At 44.7% G+C, this 19148-nt stretch overlaps 1 protein-coding gene across 1 annotated transcript in view; it reads right to left on the reverse strand.

Annotated features, from left to right (window-relative positions):
* Positions 1-15316: 15316 nt before the first annotated feature.
* TMEM43 (transmembrane protein 43) overlaps positions 15317-19148 on the reverse strand; it is a 114570-nt gene continuing 110738 nt past the window's right edge. Inside the window, exon 12 of the mRNA XM_086939262.1 lies at positions 15317-18425. Within this exon, the coding sequence (XP_086795388.1) occupies positions 18223-18425 (203 nt within the window). The 3' untranslated portion in view covers positions 15317-18222. The remainder of the gene's footprint in view (positions 18426-19148) is intronic.

Raw genomic sequence — 19148 nt, forward strand, 5'->3', positions numbered from 1 at the left:
TGTGGCCCCAGCGCTCGGCTGATGCCAGAACGGTTATAAAAGATCTGCGAGTCTTTATCGGCACATACGCAATTGCCATGTTCCATTCTGACCAGGGTCCTGCTTTCAGCTCTCGAGCTTATAAGGAGGCCATGGCCAGCATGAGAGTTGGGTTGTGGTATTCTTGTCCGTCACACCCCGAAGGGAACAGTGTGGTAGAAAGAAAAAACCGGGACATAAAGCAATCTATAACAGCGAAGGTATTAGGTTCGGGTGCTGGGTGGGTCAAACATTTAATAAGTGTCCAGTTAAGTCTTAACAACTTGCCAAGAAATTCTCTAAAAGGTTTCAGCCCATACGAACTATTGTTCGGAACTAGAATGCGAATTCAGGACTTAGATAGTCAGGTATCAGTGGTAGACGATAAGAAAACAGACTTTGATATCAAAGACCGTTTGGCTGTTTTACAGGACTTGAATGAAACAAGAAAATCCTTAAGCAACATAAAGTTAAAGCAACAGCCAGCTACCACTGACGAGGCACCACCAGCACCAGCCCCAGCAAGGCCTGTCTGGATTCCAAAGATTGAGGATCTAGTCAGAGAAAAAATAGCGGTGAAGAAGGAATTTGGGCCTTCTTACAGAAAAGCAGTACCTGTCTTAGCAATCAACGGAACAAGATCAGTAGTACTACCGCCCCTTGCTGGTAAAAAGGAGAACAGAGTTGTATCAATCGACCTGGTAAAACCACAAGCATGTGGCCTATAATCAACAGTAGGCCCAGTGGACTCCCGAGAAACAACAGAATACCCAAACTTGCAACAATCCAAGAGGTTCAAACTGAAAGACTAATCACATTCGATCAGCCTGCAGTGCACAGAGAGGGACTATGCAATGATGCCATGGAACTCGTGCCTCTTGAAACACAGATTGAAACAGTTCGTCAATGAACACCATTTTACAATGATGTGGCATCAGAATGTGCTACCGAAAGACAAATTGAAAGAACAATCCCAACAATTGACAGATCTGCCTCTGGCTACTTCATCAACTTCAACAACTTTTCCGAGGATCAAAGCAACTCCGAAGTGATGCCAGAAACAAAAAAGACTTTTAAAGAAAAAGCAACGGAACTCTTTCATCAACTGAAGGAAATTTACCTTATTTCTCCATGGTTAGAGTTCTGGTTCGGTCTAGGTGTATTTTTCCTCCTGCTTTGGCTCATCATGGTACTTTGTTTGGGAAAATTCATTGAGGGAAAATACAATACAATGGACACAGCAAGTCAGAACATCAACTTAGTCCTCAAACCACACAGATCATCCCACGTGAAGAAAAGAGAACTGTCAACAGTAAATGTCACAGCCATTCCAATACCCGGTGGGGTAGTATGGGAGAAACCGGACTATGAAATCTATGGTCCGGTCGAAATCCTGAAGTATCCTCATCAATTCAAGGTTTTCTTAAGTGACTTTGTAAAACCTAGTACATTCTCTGATGATTGGGACTTTGAAAGTATTAATAATATGATGTCTGATTTAGTAATGTCAGCTAGATTCACAGAACATGATTATTTACAAGGTTCGTCTAGTTATGAACAGATGTTCTGCTTCACGCACTATGGTGATCAGTACTTGCATAAATCTGCACAGCCTAGAAATGTTTTTAAGTATAACCAATGGGAACATTGTGCTACACCACCTAAAAGCAGTTCTAAAACATTCTATGAGAAATTCCAGTACTTCTCAGGGTTTAACACCAGTGATGCAGAAACGTTTTATTACAAACTGTTAGAAAAAACAGGATTGAAAACAATGCTGACAAATACTAAATTGATATATTCAGAAGCATTTTATGAAAAAATGATGACATTTGGTTTTGATTATTGGAAAAAATAACATTGAAACAAAAACCATCTGGGGTACAAAAGATTGGCAGGTACAAGGCCTAAAGCATTATTCAGAGCCTGCATGATCCCAGAACAAATGATGTTTTTAAATGACACAATTCACCAAACATCCTGTCTTGGCCTAGCTAAGATTAAAGACCTTAACAAACCGTCTATTCCAAAGCCAATACCTGAGAATACAACAACAGATATTGAGATAAGACGTATCTAAAATTTTACATTTAAACAGAACACATCCTGATTGGAAAAAGTGGTTAATCTGGCCTACTGACACAAACAACTGTCAAGATAGATTCCTGAATAAAACACAGGGGTTAAAAATGACCAGACAAGACCCTAGATACTCCGAGAGACAATATCCAGGGATAGTAACAACATACAGTGTAGGGAAACTCTGCCTCGAATGGCTAGGATCATCCACACTGGCAGAAATTAAGCAACACTGTCTTTACTTAAAGATGGTGCTGATTTGCGCGATTTCATTCTGGGACCACGCAAACAGCGGCAAAAGCGTTTCATAGCGACCAGTATATATGCGGTATACAACGAGGCTTGGAAAGTCGCACAAATTGAAACAGCTGAAAAAATACAAGAAATTGATCGTATTAATTTGGAAAAATCACTTTCTGTAGTGGACAATGGGTTAATGACTGTCCTCCAGAATGGTATGTTATGTTATGTTAAAATGCGTTTATATAGCGCTCGGCTACTCTAGAAGAGTGTCCCGGCGCTTTCCACATGCAGCTACAGTGTATAACAACATATTGTGAATAACAACATATTGTGAATATATTCACTGGACAGTATTGTATCATCTGCCATAGATATAATAGATAAAGACTTGCTAATGTTACAGCATGGCCAGTCACAATTGCGTTCTATTGTACAGTTAGGCTGGACGCTGCAAAATCTTCGTTCAGGCTATGTGCCTTGGCGTTTAATCAACACAACGTCATTGTTTTCCATTTTTAACCTTACTGATAAACAAATCGGCTTGGCACAGAAAGGAGCAGACTATACAATCCTGAGCATCGAAAAACTTGAGCGATTACCTTTGACAATGTCAGAAAGTTCTGTCATTGAATGGATAATACACGGGATTATCACAATTCCGATAACAACTTTCCGATTTAAAAATTGCCTTGTATACATACCTACTGGCCAGTATGAACGAATGGGTAAAGGATACATTAAGTCAGCATGGAAATTACCATACACACACATGCTATAGTGACAGCAACAAAAATGTATTTCTTAGTGGTGAAAACTGTAAACATTCACTAAGCGGTATACTTTTGTGGCAGGGTATTAATTTACACGGAGCCTGTGAAGGAAATTCTAACAACCTTTCATGCCACCAACATGTCACACCTGCAACGCAGATAGAGCCTTTCTTTATGCAGCTCTCGAATGGGAGTTACATTCTAATAACGGATCACAGATGTTGTGGCCTTTTGCTAGGGAAAGCCTATCTCGTAAGCGTAACTTCCATGGTCAAATGCTGTATGCAAGCATTGTTTCCGAGCGGCCCTGGAGACATAGAGACTCCCATTTGGCCTCGTTTGAATTTCTCTTCTATACGAATTGATACTTTAAGCAAAAATGAAGTCTGTGCTTTTGCAGACAACAGTGCCCATCACGTCATCAAAAGAGACGTATAAGGGAGGAGCCAAGCTCGACATCGTGATGGCCGCACGGTAGCTCGGCTCCGCCGGCCTCCCTGCCCAAACTCATTTATCCTGCCCAGAAACGACAACATTTTATAGATGAAGGTCTGTTGATACTTACCACCCTTCCTGGTGGCTCCGGAGATCAGTGGGTCCGCAGCGGCGTCCTCCCAGGAAGTGCGGCCTCTGTGGAGTGGAGACCGGGGCCTTGCCTTCAGTGAGTAGCCGGCGAGACGGTGTCGGTGGCGGCCTCGGGTGGAATATGGAGGACGGCCGGAGGAGGCCGTTGTGCGAAAAAGCCGGAGGCAACTGAACGCGCCTGGGACTACCGTCCGGTGGTCCAGAGGTGAGGTGCGGCAAGTTGTGAGTGGGGGACGCCGTGCTGGTGGCTCCACCCCTTGTTGCCTCGCCCGGTCATTCCGACTTCCATCGCTCGGTGGTGGACAGTGGCTCCGGCGGACCGTTTGCGCCGGCGGGTCTCTCTCTTTTGGTGGCCCTCATCTCTGCACCGAGGCTGCTGTTTGGATGCTTGAGGGGGATCCCGCGGGGGCCCTGTTTGTGAGCCCACCCCAGGAGTTGGTCTCGAAAAGACGGCGCAGCAATCACAAAATGGTGACTGATGCCGTACGCTGTGCAACGCCCAGGGATGTTGATGCTGTACCTCTGTGCCATGATGGGGCCTGCACTGGGGAGTGTGAACCCACGATTAGCGACGTCCTACGGGCGCTGAAGATTTGGCAAGTGACCTTGGCCCTGGCTTCTTGTGTGCAGCACAATGTGATGATCGCCATTGCTCCCGAGCCGTCCCTCAGAGATGCGGATTGGCCCGAGGTGGTTACTGTTTGTTTCCCGCACTTTGGCGGGGGCAGCGATGTCTTGGATCGCATACGGGAAGATTTGCTGGTGATCATTGACACTGATTTACATGACTGCCGTGAACAGCTTTTGCATTGCCTTCGGCGGAGGAGACCCCGTGGGTGGCTTCCATTGGCAGTTCAGCGGTTGGTCCATGGCCTTTTCCCACCGCTTTGTTTTATGCCCGCTACCTTTCCATAAATCGAGGCGATGGCTAAGAAAGGACTGGGGTGAGCCGGGTTTTTTCACCCGGAGGACTGCTGTTCGATGCACGGAGTTATGGACTGCCCCAAATTGAGATACTTTGTCGAATCCTTAATATGTATGGCTACCTGAAACCATGCCAGCTTCATTTTGGGCTGCACTAGAATGTTTGTATGGGCGGGGGCGGAGGCCGGGGGCCGTGCGCCTTGTTACATGGTATCATCCCCCCTGGCTTTCCTTTTTATCTGTTTTCTTTCCCTTTCCCTACATTATCTCATTCTATATTTCGGGTTCATGCTTAGGGTGACAGGCACGCTGCTGGGAGGGGTAGGCCATAGCCTTCTGCAGGGGTGCAGGGTGGGGCGGGTGGATGGGGGTCTATTAGATAGTTCTTTGTTTCTATGGCTCTTTTGTGTCCTTTTCTTAGGTCTCCATGATTGTGCGTGATCCTTGCGGGATGAGTGTCCGGGGGGGAGGTTTGGGTATTCCTATACGATATGGTACTTTCAGGTTTTGATTATCCTGACTTAGCCGCCCCGCCCCTAAGAATGTTTGCTGTCTGGATTGTTGATCGCCATTTTCGCCATGGGGCGGGTACAGTAACGTGGAGTCCCCTTTTCCTTTTTTCTAATATTTTCGTTTTATTTTACTCTCCGGGTTGGGCTGTATAGTGAATGCAACTTTCTCCGTCTCATTGATGATTTGATTATCATGAGAGTGATGTTTTGCTTGTCTTTGGGCACATGAGGTTGCGGGTGGACACTGACTAAAGAAGAATAGCAAGGGCATCTATGGCTTGAACGCTTTGGACTATTCTGATGACTGATCTATGGATTCCCTATTCTTTTCTGTATTAAGAGATATTTCATGTGTAAATTTTTCGCAAAATCGTTCATTGATTACATATGCTATAATTTTGAATGATTTCTATGCTTAAAGACGTACAGTACCAAAATTGCCACGTATTTCAGATACGCCATTTCAAATGCATATATGTATTTTGAGGTGGGTAATGTTACACATGCATCTTTTGCTATAGTTTTAGTAAATTGATGGACATAAATTCGTGGAGTGGGTGTCGCATTCTAATCTAGGACCCTGATCGATACTGTGACCTTATGCCCCTATACGGCTATAATCCCTTTGTACCCCTATATTGGCATAACCGATCAAATGCAATATTCAGAAACTTGTCTCTGGCCTCACACGAACAGAGCCACATTTCAGAATCGCTTCCTCTGCAACTTCCTTTGCAGCTCATTAGTGCAAATGACAGCAGAAGCCACTATCTAAGATTCCTAGATTAACACTCCGAGTTCTTCAACAAGATAAAAACTCAGCAACCTGGGAAAGCCCCGCTTGCTATGTTTTGATTAGTAATAGAACTCTAATGAGCACTGAGAGACGATCACTTCCTAGTGACATCTTTATTGACGTCTTATGTCCAAAAACTTACGTCAAACAAGGCACCTTTCAGGTATAAATATTACCAACGTTGCCTTAAGCAAAGGCTGCCTCGCTGATACTGATGCTAGCTGCCTCATAGACATCGCTGCCGTTATCGCTGCTGATGCTATCGCTGCGAACGAGCTAACGATGGTGTGGTGAACAGAGGAGCTGAACAGCCGTCCCTTGCAGAGCCCAGCAGATGCAATCAGCCCACGGACGCTGCCCCTCCTCTTCCTCGACGCGCTGAGAGAGACGCTGTCTTTTCTCCTGCCGAGAAATCCAGCTCCGGCGTTTCCAGCCCACTCTTGCGAGTGACTGGGATATTGAGTCCTGAAGGAGATACAAGACCTCCAACATTCTATTTCAGAGGTATGGTGTTGACTAAACCCTTAGAGAGAATTCTTGAAGTAAACCTTGGCAAAACCAACTTAACTTAAAGCTACTTACTTACTCCCCTCCCAAGTATTAGGCTTAGGTCAGGTACACTGGGGTAGGCGTAGTTAGAAGCACCAGTTGAGTATGTTAGCTAAATGTATATATGAATGTATATATGTTTTATTCATTTTAAACCATTGTATGGCTAAGAAACCATATCAATGCTTTTACAGTATTATTTCGCAATACTCATTTTACTGTACGCACTTTTTATAATAACAAGTCTTGCAATTGTGGCAATACATTTCTCTTGTATGAGAAGAAAGACTGTTCAATAAATAAAACCTTTTATTGAAAACGCCCGTCTCTCTATTCTCTACTTATTTATTTTTTATTTATTTTATTTTGAAAGTTTTATATAGCGCGAACAAGATCTTTGCAGATATCAGAGCGCTTTACAGAGCAGGGGATACAATCAGGAGAGTGAATAACAGGCCATTAGGTATAGCGTAATTGTAGGTAATAGGCACAGTAAAACAGATACATCAACAATGCAAGTAGTACAAGTAAGTGTGAGCATAGACAGTCAGGTAAATCAACAATACAAATAATACAGATAATCGCAGGGATCGAACAGATAATACAGATCGGTGCAGAGACTTTAAAAATCCACGTTAATAGTTCAAGTGTATTTAGCCATGAGGATAGCTTTTACTTCTTTTTTAAAGAGTGTGATGGAGGAGATAAGCCTGGTTTCAGGAGGGAGTGAGTTCCAGATCCTGGGTGCCATTCCTGAGAAGGAGCGTTTATAATTTTTTTCCTTCCAGAATCTTCGAGGTTTTAGCAGACGATTGTTTGTGCCTCTAGTGTTTCTAGAGCCGCCAGAGATTGTCAGCTTCTGGGTGAGGTACACGGGTGAGCTCAGGTGTACAGCCTTGTGTGTCATGCAGGCAATTTTCAGATGAGTTCTGGCTTCAAAAGGCAGCCAGTTCAGGGATTTCAAGTCAGGGGAGATGTGCGAGTGTTTTTTTGACCCAGTGATGAATCTCGCTGCAGCGTTTAGAGAAGCTCTTAGGGGTGCAGTAGTAGTTAGAGGGAGACCGCAGAGGGCGATGTGGCCGTATTCTATTCGAGGGATGACTAGTGCTTGTACTGCAGTTTGGAAGTCTTTGGCTGGGAGGAAGGGTTTAGGTTTCCTCAGGGTATTGATTTGGTAGTTCGCTCCCTTAGTTGCCTTGCTGATATGTTGCTGCATGTTGAGATTGGTGTCGAGTGTTATGCCTAAAGATTTTGCTGAGTCCACGATAGTGGGTTGGACATTGAGTGCAGTTAGGTGTTTAAGCCAAAGTTGAGTGGTAGAGATCTTCGCGGGAGGTGAGATCAGTAGGAACTCTGTTTTCAGACCATTGAGTTTGAGATGATTATCGGCAAGCCAGGATTGGGTGTTTCTGATCGTTGAGTTCAGCAGTAAAATGTCTTTGGGGGATTGTAATTTGAGATATAGTTGGGTGTCATCGGCGTACATGTGAAAGAGTACATTGGATGCTTGTAGCAAGGTGGTGAGCGGTTCCATAACTAGGTTGAACAACGTTGGGGATAGTGAGGATCCTTGGGGGACACCTAACGATACAGGTATTGGCGCAGACATCAGGTTGTTGCTCTTGAATTTCTGCGACCTGTTGTGTAGGAAGAAAGTGAACCACTTGAGAACAGTCCCAGATAGACCCATTCTTGTGTTTAAAAGTTCGAGTAAATTCTCATGTTTGACGGTGTCAAATGCTGATGAGAGATCAAGAAGGATAAGGAGGCAGGTATCATTTTGATCTAGGAGTTGTAGGGCGTCGTCAATTATGTGAGTCATAGCAGTTTCTGTACTGTGTCCTGCTCGGAAGCCTGATTGATGAGGGTTGAGGAGATCAAACTGATCAATGTGTTTAGTCAATTGTAGTTGTGCGCATTTTTCCAGGAGTTTGGCGAGAGTGGGAATATTGGTAATGGGACGGTAATTGTTTAAATCAGATGGGTCAACTGTAGGTTTCTTTAGTAAAGGTGTGACTTGTCCAACTTTGAGGGAGTCTGGGATGGTTCCTTGTTGAAGTGAGCTGTTGATAATTTTAGTCCAGAGTGGAAGGAGCAAAGGGGTGAAGTCTTTGACAGCGTTAGCAGGGAGGGGGTCCGTGAGGTGATTGGAAGGTTTCAATGTGCTGAGCTGTTTGCCAATTTCTTCTTCAGAGTAGGTGTCAAAGGATGACCATGAAGCATCGTTTTTTGGTTCAGTGGGTTTACAGTGGGGTTTGGAGTAGAGGCTTGCGTCAATGAGGAGATCACTCTTCATGTTGTCAGTTTTTTGGATAAAGAAAGCAGCAAAGTCTTCACAGGAGGGTGCTTCGCGCATAGGGCTGAGTGGTTGGGGTTGTTCCTTGGATTGTGTACTGATTAGCTCAAACAGTTTTCTCGGACGGTTTTTTGCTTGGTCGAGCTGGAGGCTGAAGAAGTCTGATTTTGAGCGCTTTATTTTCCTGAAGTAGGCGTTTCTTTTTTCCTTCAGGGTTTTTAGGTGCAGTGCAGAGGGAGCTGATCTCCAGGTGCGCTCTGCCATTCGCATGGCTCGTCTATCCTCATTGAGACTCCCGTCGTTCCATGGATTGGAGATTTTAGCGGAGACTCTTTTTAGCTGCATGGGTGCAGCCTCATTAATTATTGAGGAACATACATATTGTGAAAGTAATCTACACAACAACTGACTGAGTAAAATAACTGTCTATTGTTTCACACGACTCTAGAGATCGACCCTTATTCTGAGGAGCAAAGTTGTCATGTTGCACGGTTGTTGGAAAACTGAATCCCTTCTTGGCTGTGCCAGGGAAGCTGATCACTTCCTATTCAGTCAAGGAAGTTTCCAGTGACCTCTGAGCTAGTTGGTAACAAACCCAATTAAGTTTAGCATAGTCAGTGGAGGTCTGGAAGATCCGCACTTCTACGTCGATACTACTGTTTGTTATTCCAATGCACAGGGCCTATTGGGAAAATAGGAACTACACTACAAGAAAATACAGCGACGGTCCTGGAACTGACACATGGGGCTTCCGTATTTGGTTCATTTGTATACCTGCATCGGTAGCCAATGCCCAAAAAGATCTTAAAGGCACTGTGGATTGCCTATTAAAGTATCGCATAAATATGGTACTAGTGTTTTGTCATCACACTTTCAGCATTGTGTGCCTAGTCCTTTGTTTAGCTGTAGCTCTGGCAATCTTCCAACAGTATCCAGGTTTGGAAGATCCAGACTAGGTAACTGCTTTTACTGTTATTATAGCTGAAAAATACAATGCCTTGCCTCAAAACCTGAAGATAGGTCGAGCTCTGGCGACTACCACCAAACTTTGCTCTGCATTGACGAGCCTTTTCCATGAAAATTTGGAGCCAACTTTACCTAGATGACTGCACATGACCTGTGTCATATGTATGGCGAAGTGAGCCAAGCAGTACATATGGTACTCAGTATGGCTACAGGAAGAATCCCTTTTTACAGACAATGTGGCCGAAGAGATCTGATGTGTGTTACTTAGTGCTCCTCCGTCTACTATATTATGCATTTATTTTGATCAGTCTGAGGCTGGAGTCACTATTACCCTTGTTAACCAAGTTGTTTACATTATTTGATATTTGATATTTGTGGGGTATTTATAGAGCGCGACGTTCGCTCCGAAGGGAGCATCTTGGCGCTAGTGAATGAGAGAAAGCTGGTCCAGGAGGAGTTTAGATAGGAAATTAGATGGAAGCCTTAGAGTGTTCATCCGGGAGTTTGAAAATCCATGTTTTCAGGAGCTTTCTGAAGGGTTTTTCCTGGGTTTGATGTCTGAGGGTTTTGGGTAGTTTGTTCCAAGCTTTGGTAGCAAGGAAGCTGAGGGTTTTTGCGCCTTTCGTTTTCAGGTTGTATTTAGGAAGAATGATAAGATTGTCATTGCTTGAACGAAGGTGACGGCTGGGCAAATAGTGGGAAAAACGTCTTGTGAGGTATTTGGGGCCTGTTTTATTGTATGCACGAAAAGCCAAGATCAGGATTTTGAAAAGAATCCTCTTGTGGAGGGGGAGCCAATGAAGCGAACGGAGAGCTGCAGAAATAGAGGACCTGCGGGGGAGACCTAGGACTAGACGGGCGGCTGTGTGAAGTACGCTCTGCAGTTTAAGGATGGTGCTCTTCTTAGCTCCTGCGAGCAAGCCGTTGCAGTAATCCAGTCGCGAGATTATGAGTGCGACTGTCACCGTCTTTCTGGCATCGATGGGGAGAAGGTCGAAAAATTTCCTCAAGGATCTAATAGTTCCAAAGCATTTGCCAGCGACGGTTCTGGCATGCTGATCGAAGGAAAGTTCGGAGTCAAAGATTACACCGAGATTCCTAGCTGACGACACTGTCTGGGGGGGAGCAGCAGAGTCGTCAGGCCACCAAAGTGCTGGACAGAAGGTGTTATTGGTGCCGATCGGGAGGATCTCCGTTTTACTTGAATTACATTTCAAGTGGTTATTTGTCATCCAGGAGAATACTTCGGTCAAGCAGAGTTTCAGGTTGAGTTCAGCTTTGGTAGATAGCTTGTCCAGGGGTACAATGAGTTGTGTATCATCGGCATACGAGGTGACAGGTATGCCGAATGATTCTATCAGATTAAGGAGAGGAATGAGATATATATTAAAGAGGAGAGGGCTTAGGATAGATCCCTGTGGGACACCTGAAAGGACGAGTTTGTCGTTGGAGTGGAAAGGACCAAGAGTGATGGATTGGGAACGGTCGGACAGGAAAGACGTAATCCAGGAAAGGGCGGAGTCGGAGATACCAATGTCCCTGAGTCTACCGATGAGGATGGTGTGGGAGACGGTGTCAAACGCCGCAGTGAGGTCGAGTAGGATTAGAATGGAAATTTTTTCTCTGGTCTTGTAGAGTTTTTATGGTGTCCGAGAGTTCGATGAGGGCAGTTTCTGTCGAGTGTTTCGAGCGGAAACCGGATTGTTGAGGGTGAAGAAGGTTGTGATCATCCAGATAGCGTTTTAGCTCGCAGTGTACCAGGTGTTCCGTAATTTTTCCCAAAGCCGGGAGCAACGAAATAGGGCGGAGATTGGTAAGTTCCGTCGGGGGTTTGTTGGCCTTCTTCATAAGGGGCTTAACAATGCCCTTTTTCCAGTGGCTGGGTACAGTCCCTGACCTGAGCGAGGAGTTGATCAAGTGGTTAATGATAGGGTTAACCTCATCAATTAATTGGTGAAGAATCTTGGGGGGGCAGGGGTCTGAGGGGGCGCCAGATCTGCAGGCCAGGATCGCTTTTTTCGACTGCTCCAGAGTGATAGATGGAAAGCAACTGAGCGTGCAGTCTGGGGGGGCCAATGAAGGGGGCGCTGTAGAGATGGTGGGGGGAGGGAAAGTGCTTTGGATAGAGGTAATTTTTTCCTCGAAATAGTCAGAGATTTGATCACAGAGCTTCTGGGAGGGGGGGATTTCAGGCTTGAGTGCTTTAGGATGCGTAAATGATTTGACAATCGTGAACAGGGCCTTCTGTTTTTGGCCTGCATTGTTTATAGCATTGACGTAATAGTTTTTTTTAGCAAGTTTGATTTTTGAAAGGTAGTTTTTCCTAATCGCGATGTAAGAGGTGCGGTTAGTGACTTCATAGGTCGTCCGCCATTTTCTTTCTGCCTTTTTGCATAGCAGATGCGCATTTGTAAGATCTGGAGTGAACCAGGGGGCATTGATTTTGGTTTTGCCTCGGGAGGTGCGGGGGCGCGAGGGCGGGATTCTGGATTTGATTTCTTGGGTGATCCAGTTGTGAAAAAGATCAACGTCAGTCTCGACGTTGCCGGAAAGGATGGGGGCTTGAGTTTGCATTGTAGGATTGAGGGTGATGTTGTCCTGGATCTTTTTCCAATTAATGTAATTGTCAAGGTTTGAAACAGTTTTGTTGCGCCTGGATAAGTTTTCTCTTGGAATGTGAAATGGGATCAGGAAGTGGTCAGACCAGATCTGAGGTAAGGGGGATAGGGTGATCAGAAGGGGGGAATTTGTGCAGACACCATCGAGGGTATGACCAAGGGAATGGGTGGGTGAGGAAACGAGTTGCCTAAAGTTGAACATCTCGAGAGTTTGTGTGAAGTTAATGGTATGAGTGTCTGTTTTCGATTCTAAATGGAGGTTAAAGTCGCCGAGGAGGGTGAAGAAAGGGTATCTAAGTGAGAGTAGGCCTAAAGAGTCGTACAGTGAGTCAAGAAACTCAGATGCGTTCCCAGGTGGGCGATAAATAAGTCCACCTGAGAATGAGGTGTGCTCACTCAGTTTAATAGAGAAACCTAGTCCTTCGGTCTTTTTTAGAGGCTCTAGGCTGAAAGTGTGACAAGGAAAGGAGTCTTTAATGATGATTGCCACACCTCCGCCTCGGCCCTTGGCTCTGTCAGCCCTGAAAAGGGAGTAGCCCGGGGGGAGAGCAACAGCAATATCAGGGTTGCTGTCTGTTGTTAGCCATGTCTCGGTAATCATGAGGCAGTCGAAGTCGGACTCCAAGATCAGATCGTGTAAATCTTGGTTATGCCTGCACATAGAGCGTGCGTTGATCAGACCTCCTTTAAAAAGAGGTAAAGGGGCCAGTGGAGTGTAGGCCGCAGGGGCAGCAGAGTAGAGTTCAGTGGACCATTGGCAGAATTTGCAACTGACTGGGCCTAATATAGACGTTGGGTCAAATGTAGCAGGACAGTGCTTGGGGACTTGTAGCTGGCGGAGGTCGTTGGGGTGATAGGAGATGCGAGAGGTGTGTTGGGCAGAGTGTCCTGCGCCTGTCGCGGTCTTGTCGCGGACGGGCGCAGACGGGCTTGCCTTAGGCGCGCCATCGGCGCGCAAACGGCGCTCCCGCTGCGCTCGTCCGCTGCGCGTCCTCTGCACACACATTTATGTTGGACGGCGGGGGCGTGGCCTGCAAAGGGGGCGGAGCCTGCGCGCACGCCGGAGGCTATGGCGGCTGCAGGTAAATTAGCAAGAAGGGCGCGATGCAGCCCAAGTGAACAGCTGAGCGCTACGTTGTGCTTAGGTTACAAGCATTCTTAAAGTGACATCCGACGAAAAGTACAATATTGGTTAAAAATACAATTTTGCTTAAAAGTTCAGCAGAGTACCACCAGTGCCCGGCTTCCGCCTCAGGCCTGGGACCAGTTTATCACGTTGCCGCTGTTATCAGCGGTTTAAGTAGACGGGGATAAGGGGGCGTGGCCTGCAAAGGGGGCGGAGCCTGCGCGCACGCCGGAGGCTATGGCGGCTGCAGGTAAATTAGCAAGAAGGGCGCGATGCAGCCCAAGTGAACAGCTGAGCGCTACGTTGTGCTTAGGTTACAAGCATTCTTAAAGTGACATCCGACGAAAAGTACAATATTGGTTAAAAATACAATTTTGCTTAAAAGTTCAGCAGAGTACCACCAGTGCCCGGCTTCCGCCTCAGGCCTGGGACCAGTTTATCACGTTGCCGCTGTTATCAGCGGTTTAAGTAGACGGGGATAAGGGGGCGTGGCCTGCAAAGGGGGCGGAGCCTGCGCGCACGCCGGAGGCTATGGCGGCTGCAGGTAAATTAGCAAGAAGGGCGCGATGCAGCCCAAGTGAACAGCTGAGCGCTACGTTGTGCTTAGGTTACAAGCATTCTTAAAGTGACATCCGACGAAAAGTACAATTTTGGTTAAAAATACAATTTTGCTTAAAAGTTCAGCAGAGTACCACCAGTGCCCGGCTTCCGCCTCAGGCCTGGGACCAGTTTATCACGTTGCCGCTGTTATCAGCGGTTTAAGTAGACGGGGATAAGGGGGCGTGGCCTGCAAAGGGGGCGGAGCCTGCGCGCACGCCGGAGGCTATGGCGGCTGCAGGTAAATTAGCAAGAAGGGCGCGATGCAGCCCAAGTGAACAGCTGAGCGCTACGTTGTGCTTAGGTTACAAGCATTCTTAAAGTGACATCCGACGAAAAGTACAATATTGGTTAAAAATACAATTTTGCTTAAAAGTTCAGCAGAGTACCACCAGTGCCCGGCTTCCGCCTCAGGCCTGGGACCAGTTTATCACGTTGCCGCTGTTATCAGCGGTTTAAGTAGACGGGGATAAGGGGGCGTGGCCTGCAAAGGGGGCGGAGCCTGCGCGCACGCCGGAGGCTATGGCGGCTGCAGGTAAATTAGCAAGAAGGGCGCGATGCAGCCCAAGTGAACAGCTGAGCGCTACGTTGTGCTTAGGTTACAAGCATTCTTAAAGTGACATCCGACGAAAAGTACAATATTGGTTAAAAATACAATTTTGCTTAAAAGTTCAGCAGAGTACCACCAGTGCCCGGCTTCCGCCTCAGGCCTGGGACCAGTTTATTATAAGTGAGTAGTCTACTATTGGTCACACAGGTATAGATTAGACTTTAGAGTTGCCAACTTCAGTATCTTGCAATGGTGATGATGGAAATGGTTTAGTTGAATCCCATTCGAAGGGGGTGCAAGTCTAGGAATAATAGCTTCTTGTTACCCGCTACAGGTCAAGTATGGTTTCGACCCAGACCTTCCCTAAACGATGATCATGGTTAGACCATTGCAATGTGTCTCTAAACAAGGGTAGGCTAACTACTACTCAAATAACATAGTACGTCACTTCTTGTGAACTGGAATCTGGGGAAGGAAGTACAAGATGGTCCATACACTGCATATGAGAGGCTACTAGCGAGAAACAGCCATACACAATATTACATCTTAAAACTTACAACTGGCTGGTGAAGCTTTAGCAACAGATTCATACTTCCTATGTGGTTGCAAAATCCATTTCTTTTGTTTAGTCCCCTGTCTAGCACAATTGTCTAACGCAAACTACTAAGAATCAATTCACACAAACTGTTTTTAGTTGAAAATGTTTATTTTAGTTTTAATGAAAATAGAACGTTTTTAACCCACATTTTCAAGTGTACCTGGTAGACAATATTTATTGGCTATAAAAAAATATATATGCATAGAAAAACTGGAGTGAATAACAAAACTCGAAAATGGTATTCTACACTTTTCTTGAACAAAGGATTATCACACTGCACACAGTTTTTTAATCCAGATACAAAAGGTACATTTAGCTGACATTCACTGCATAGGAGTGTGTGTTTTATGAGACTATCTTAGTGAAGCATAGTGCCCTGCCCCAGTATGCTCGAATTAAATAGCTAACAATTTATAAACATGCAAAAAAGCTTGATTTCTGAATGCACCTTATCCGGAGAGGATGTGTTTTATTATACTTTATCTAAACGAAACAGTAAACTGAAATATGTGTTTGTTGACTGACTTTGGAATGCTATCAGTGCTTTTGGTTAGATGACCTCCGAATTTACTTCCAATGCCAGATGATGTCTAAGGGCACTGATTTACAAAGTTTTATTTTTATGCTAATTGAAATTACGTGTAGCAAATATAATCTGGGGGAGAAAATTGCCGGTTCCTGTTCACAGAATCGAAATGAGGACAATCAACCTGTACAGCAGATTACCCAAAGTGTTGGAGGCAGTAATGGGAGTGTTCTAGTGACAATGAAAAATGTGGCAAACAATCACGTTTGTGGGTATTCGGAAACGCATTCTATATAGTTTCACATGCACTATTTTGGAAAGTAAGTTATTTTCCATGGCGAGAAACCATTCAGCTCCATATTTCATGCAGGCGTAGAGGAAGCGGTACTTTCAGAGGGAAAATATTTTTGTCTTGGAGAAAGAGAAGTTGAAAGAAGTATCCCTGGACAACTGAGAGTATGCTTGAAAACCTACAGGTTTCATAGATATTCATGCAAATTTGAACAATTTGTGGCTGACCCAATATGGTGGAAACAGACAAATCATAGCCAATGGGCCACCAGTGGTAGATTTATACATTTCTTTGTAAACTTCACCCATTGAACCTTAGATTTGCATTTTTGTTTGCATTCATTGCCCAATAATCTCCCAATGTTCCAGATGTGAATTAAAAATCGGATAATCATTCGATGGAATGACCTTTCATATCCTGAAGCATATTTCCCTTTTTACAAAATAAAACCAGTATAATCCTACATATACTGTGTAGAAACAGGAGCAATGTAAATTCGTTTCTAAAACGTGTGCAACATTAAATGGGGTCTAAATAGGACAAGCAACAACTTGAAAATAGCACCTATGGAGAGGTGGGTGCCGCATTTTGATGAAAAAAACAGATCTTTGGTATTTAAAAAAAAAAGCTTCCTTAAATCTTGAAGAATTTCATCAGTTCCAATGCTGACAAAACAAACAGTGATTGTACTACTGATAACGCCACCGGATAGTATGTGGCCAGCAACACAGGCACAGCAAAAGGCTGGAGTTCTTAGAATATAAAAAGGAGAGAGAAACACAAATCGTAGCGTACAATTTAGTTCATTTTAAAAGCTACTCGAAAAAAGGCACAAGTGTAAATAAGCACTGGCAAAGCCAATAGGTCATGCATTTTGGCTTTAGCATCGCCAAAAATAAAAATGGTTATCCATGAACAGCTTCTTTGGTGGAACAGTAGCATGGCTGAGGCCTGCCACTCACCTTCACTTCTTCCTTGGACATAAACCAGTGCTTATCTGAAGTTTGTAGCTCAGGTGCTCCTCTCCTTCACACAATAATCATTAGCGTAACACTAGGTGACCTGGCTAAAGTTAAACTCTGATACACGGTCTGATAACAGTGATGAAGAAAATAAAACCTAGACCGGTTTGGATTTCGCAATACAGAAGCATCCTGCTTGCTAAAGGCCATACTCTTTCGACTCTACAAGGCAGATCACCGACAGATGCTTAGAGCTACAGGGATTTCTGCCTCTTCCACTAAGTGCATGGTGCGCTCTTGGTCACCCACATTCTTCTTGCTAAATATGGAGCACTGAGCCAAACCACTACTACAGTAGACAACAAACAAATTCTAGGTTGGCTTTCTCAACATCTGTAAAGCTAACTTACTGAATAAAAATATAAGATGCTCAGTCGCTTCCGGTTCCAATGCTGCTCAAGTAGCTTTCTCCACTTTGAGAACTGTACTATTGGCAGGAAGGCTCAGTTTGGCATGAGCACACTGTTATGCCTTCTTCACAGTAAAAGCAGAAGAAAGTGGTAGTATGTGCTAATGTGTACCACATAAAGCAATTTTTGAGTCACAGCGATGCGGCTAAATTACTAAAATGTATGCATTTTATTGCCTTGACCATCCCCTATGGCGCTGAATAGGAGGTGCCAGGTTGTGGAAGAGTTATTTATCAGCTTAATAGAAAATGATCCCCAGGGATTGGTATTTATCAGGTTCGATAAATATCTGCTAATGTGACCTCTACTCATTTACCATCTGCAGCATAATCTGCACATGCTGGTTTTTATTGGGCATCTTCTACTGGTAAATGGTGGCAGATTTGATTTACTTGAAATTTACTTGGAGAGAATTGTGGGTGATGCACTAATTACAGCGAAACTTGTCAAGCCACTCCTTACGAATGGGTCACTCATAAGGAGGGTCTACACAGTAAACATGATTCCAACATGCCGAAAGATCACAGCAGTGAGTATTATTTTTTCATGTCACTGAAAAAAACAAATAATTTCATTTGGTCTAGTATGGGCAATAGTTTTATCTAGCTACCACCTGCTGCCTGACCAACTTTTCTGGTAGCCTGGATTGCCCAATTTATTAATTTGGTCTCAGCAGATCACCCAGATGGGGCATCCCTCGAGTTGACAATGGATTCCCAGCAGGAGTTTGAAATGGGATCCATTTTCATTGATGCTTTTTGGGTGGGGCACGAGTTTTGGCAATCACAATTGGGATGGCAGCAAGGACCCCAAGCAGCAGAGCCCATAGTGGCCGATAGAAGAGCCAGCCGAAGGAAATGGTCAGCAGGGACAGGCTGGTGGCCACACACACCGCAAAGATGTTGAGTCCAAGATTGACGAGATCGCGAACCAGAGGTAACCAGTCCACTGAAAAACAATACAAAGAAGAGGTATCGGTCAGAAATATTCCCTGTCACAAGATACATCGGAAGACAAATGCACAGCAAACATTTTATTACTCAGATATCACACTTCGCACAGGTGCGGCCTTGCCAGTTTTAGGACTAAAACTGGCAAACCCGGGGCAAAATAAAAGTGGTCAATAAATGTTGAAGCATACAGCCTCTGAATAGAAAAGGATAGGTTAATTATGTTTACTGAAACAGTCAAAACATTATTAGTTATATGCATGTGTAAAATACAATGCAAGGATGTACATCAACATACAGAAGACCATAGATCACTGGAGACTCATTTGGGGTATCAACTGTTACCCTTTGTTTCTGCGTGCACCTGACTTGTTGTCCCTTTGTTTGAGTAAACCATCAGTTATTGCTTACTTCATCATTGAACGTGGTTGGTCTATTGTCAATCGCGGTTTATAGATAAAATACTGCAGCCTGGACTTTTGGGAGGATTGCAGGCCATGTGATATTACTATCTATGATTTCCCAAAGGCGGTGGGGAGGGAATGCAATATCATTGATTTAGTATCTGGGATAGGCACAGGAATATACTTTGAGATTGTTTTGCCTCAGTCGCTTGCAGTAGGTCAAGTCAAGGGCCTTCATTTACTTCTTGTGTAGGCCTATGTTCAGTACTCTCTCCTTTAAGCTTCATGAAATTAGTTCTTTCTTGGGGAAAGTTAGT

Source organism: Lissotriton vulgaris, chromosome 9 (genome assembly GCF_964263255.1).
Source record: "Lissotriton vulgaris chromosome 9, aLisVul1.2, whole genome shotgun sequence".
Classification (NCBI taxonomy): domain Eukaryota; kingdom Metazoa; phylum Chordata; class Amphibia; order Caudata; family Salamandridae; genus Lissotriton; species Lissotriton vulgaris.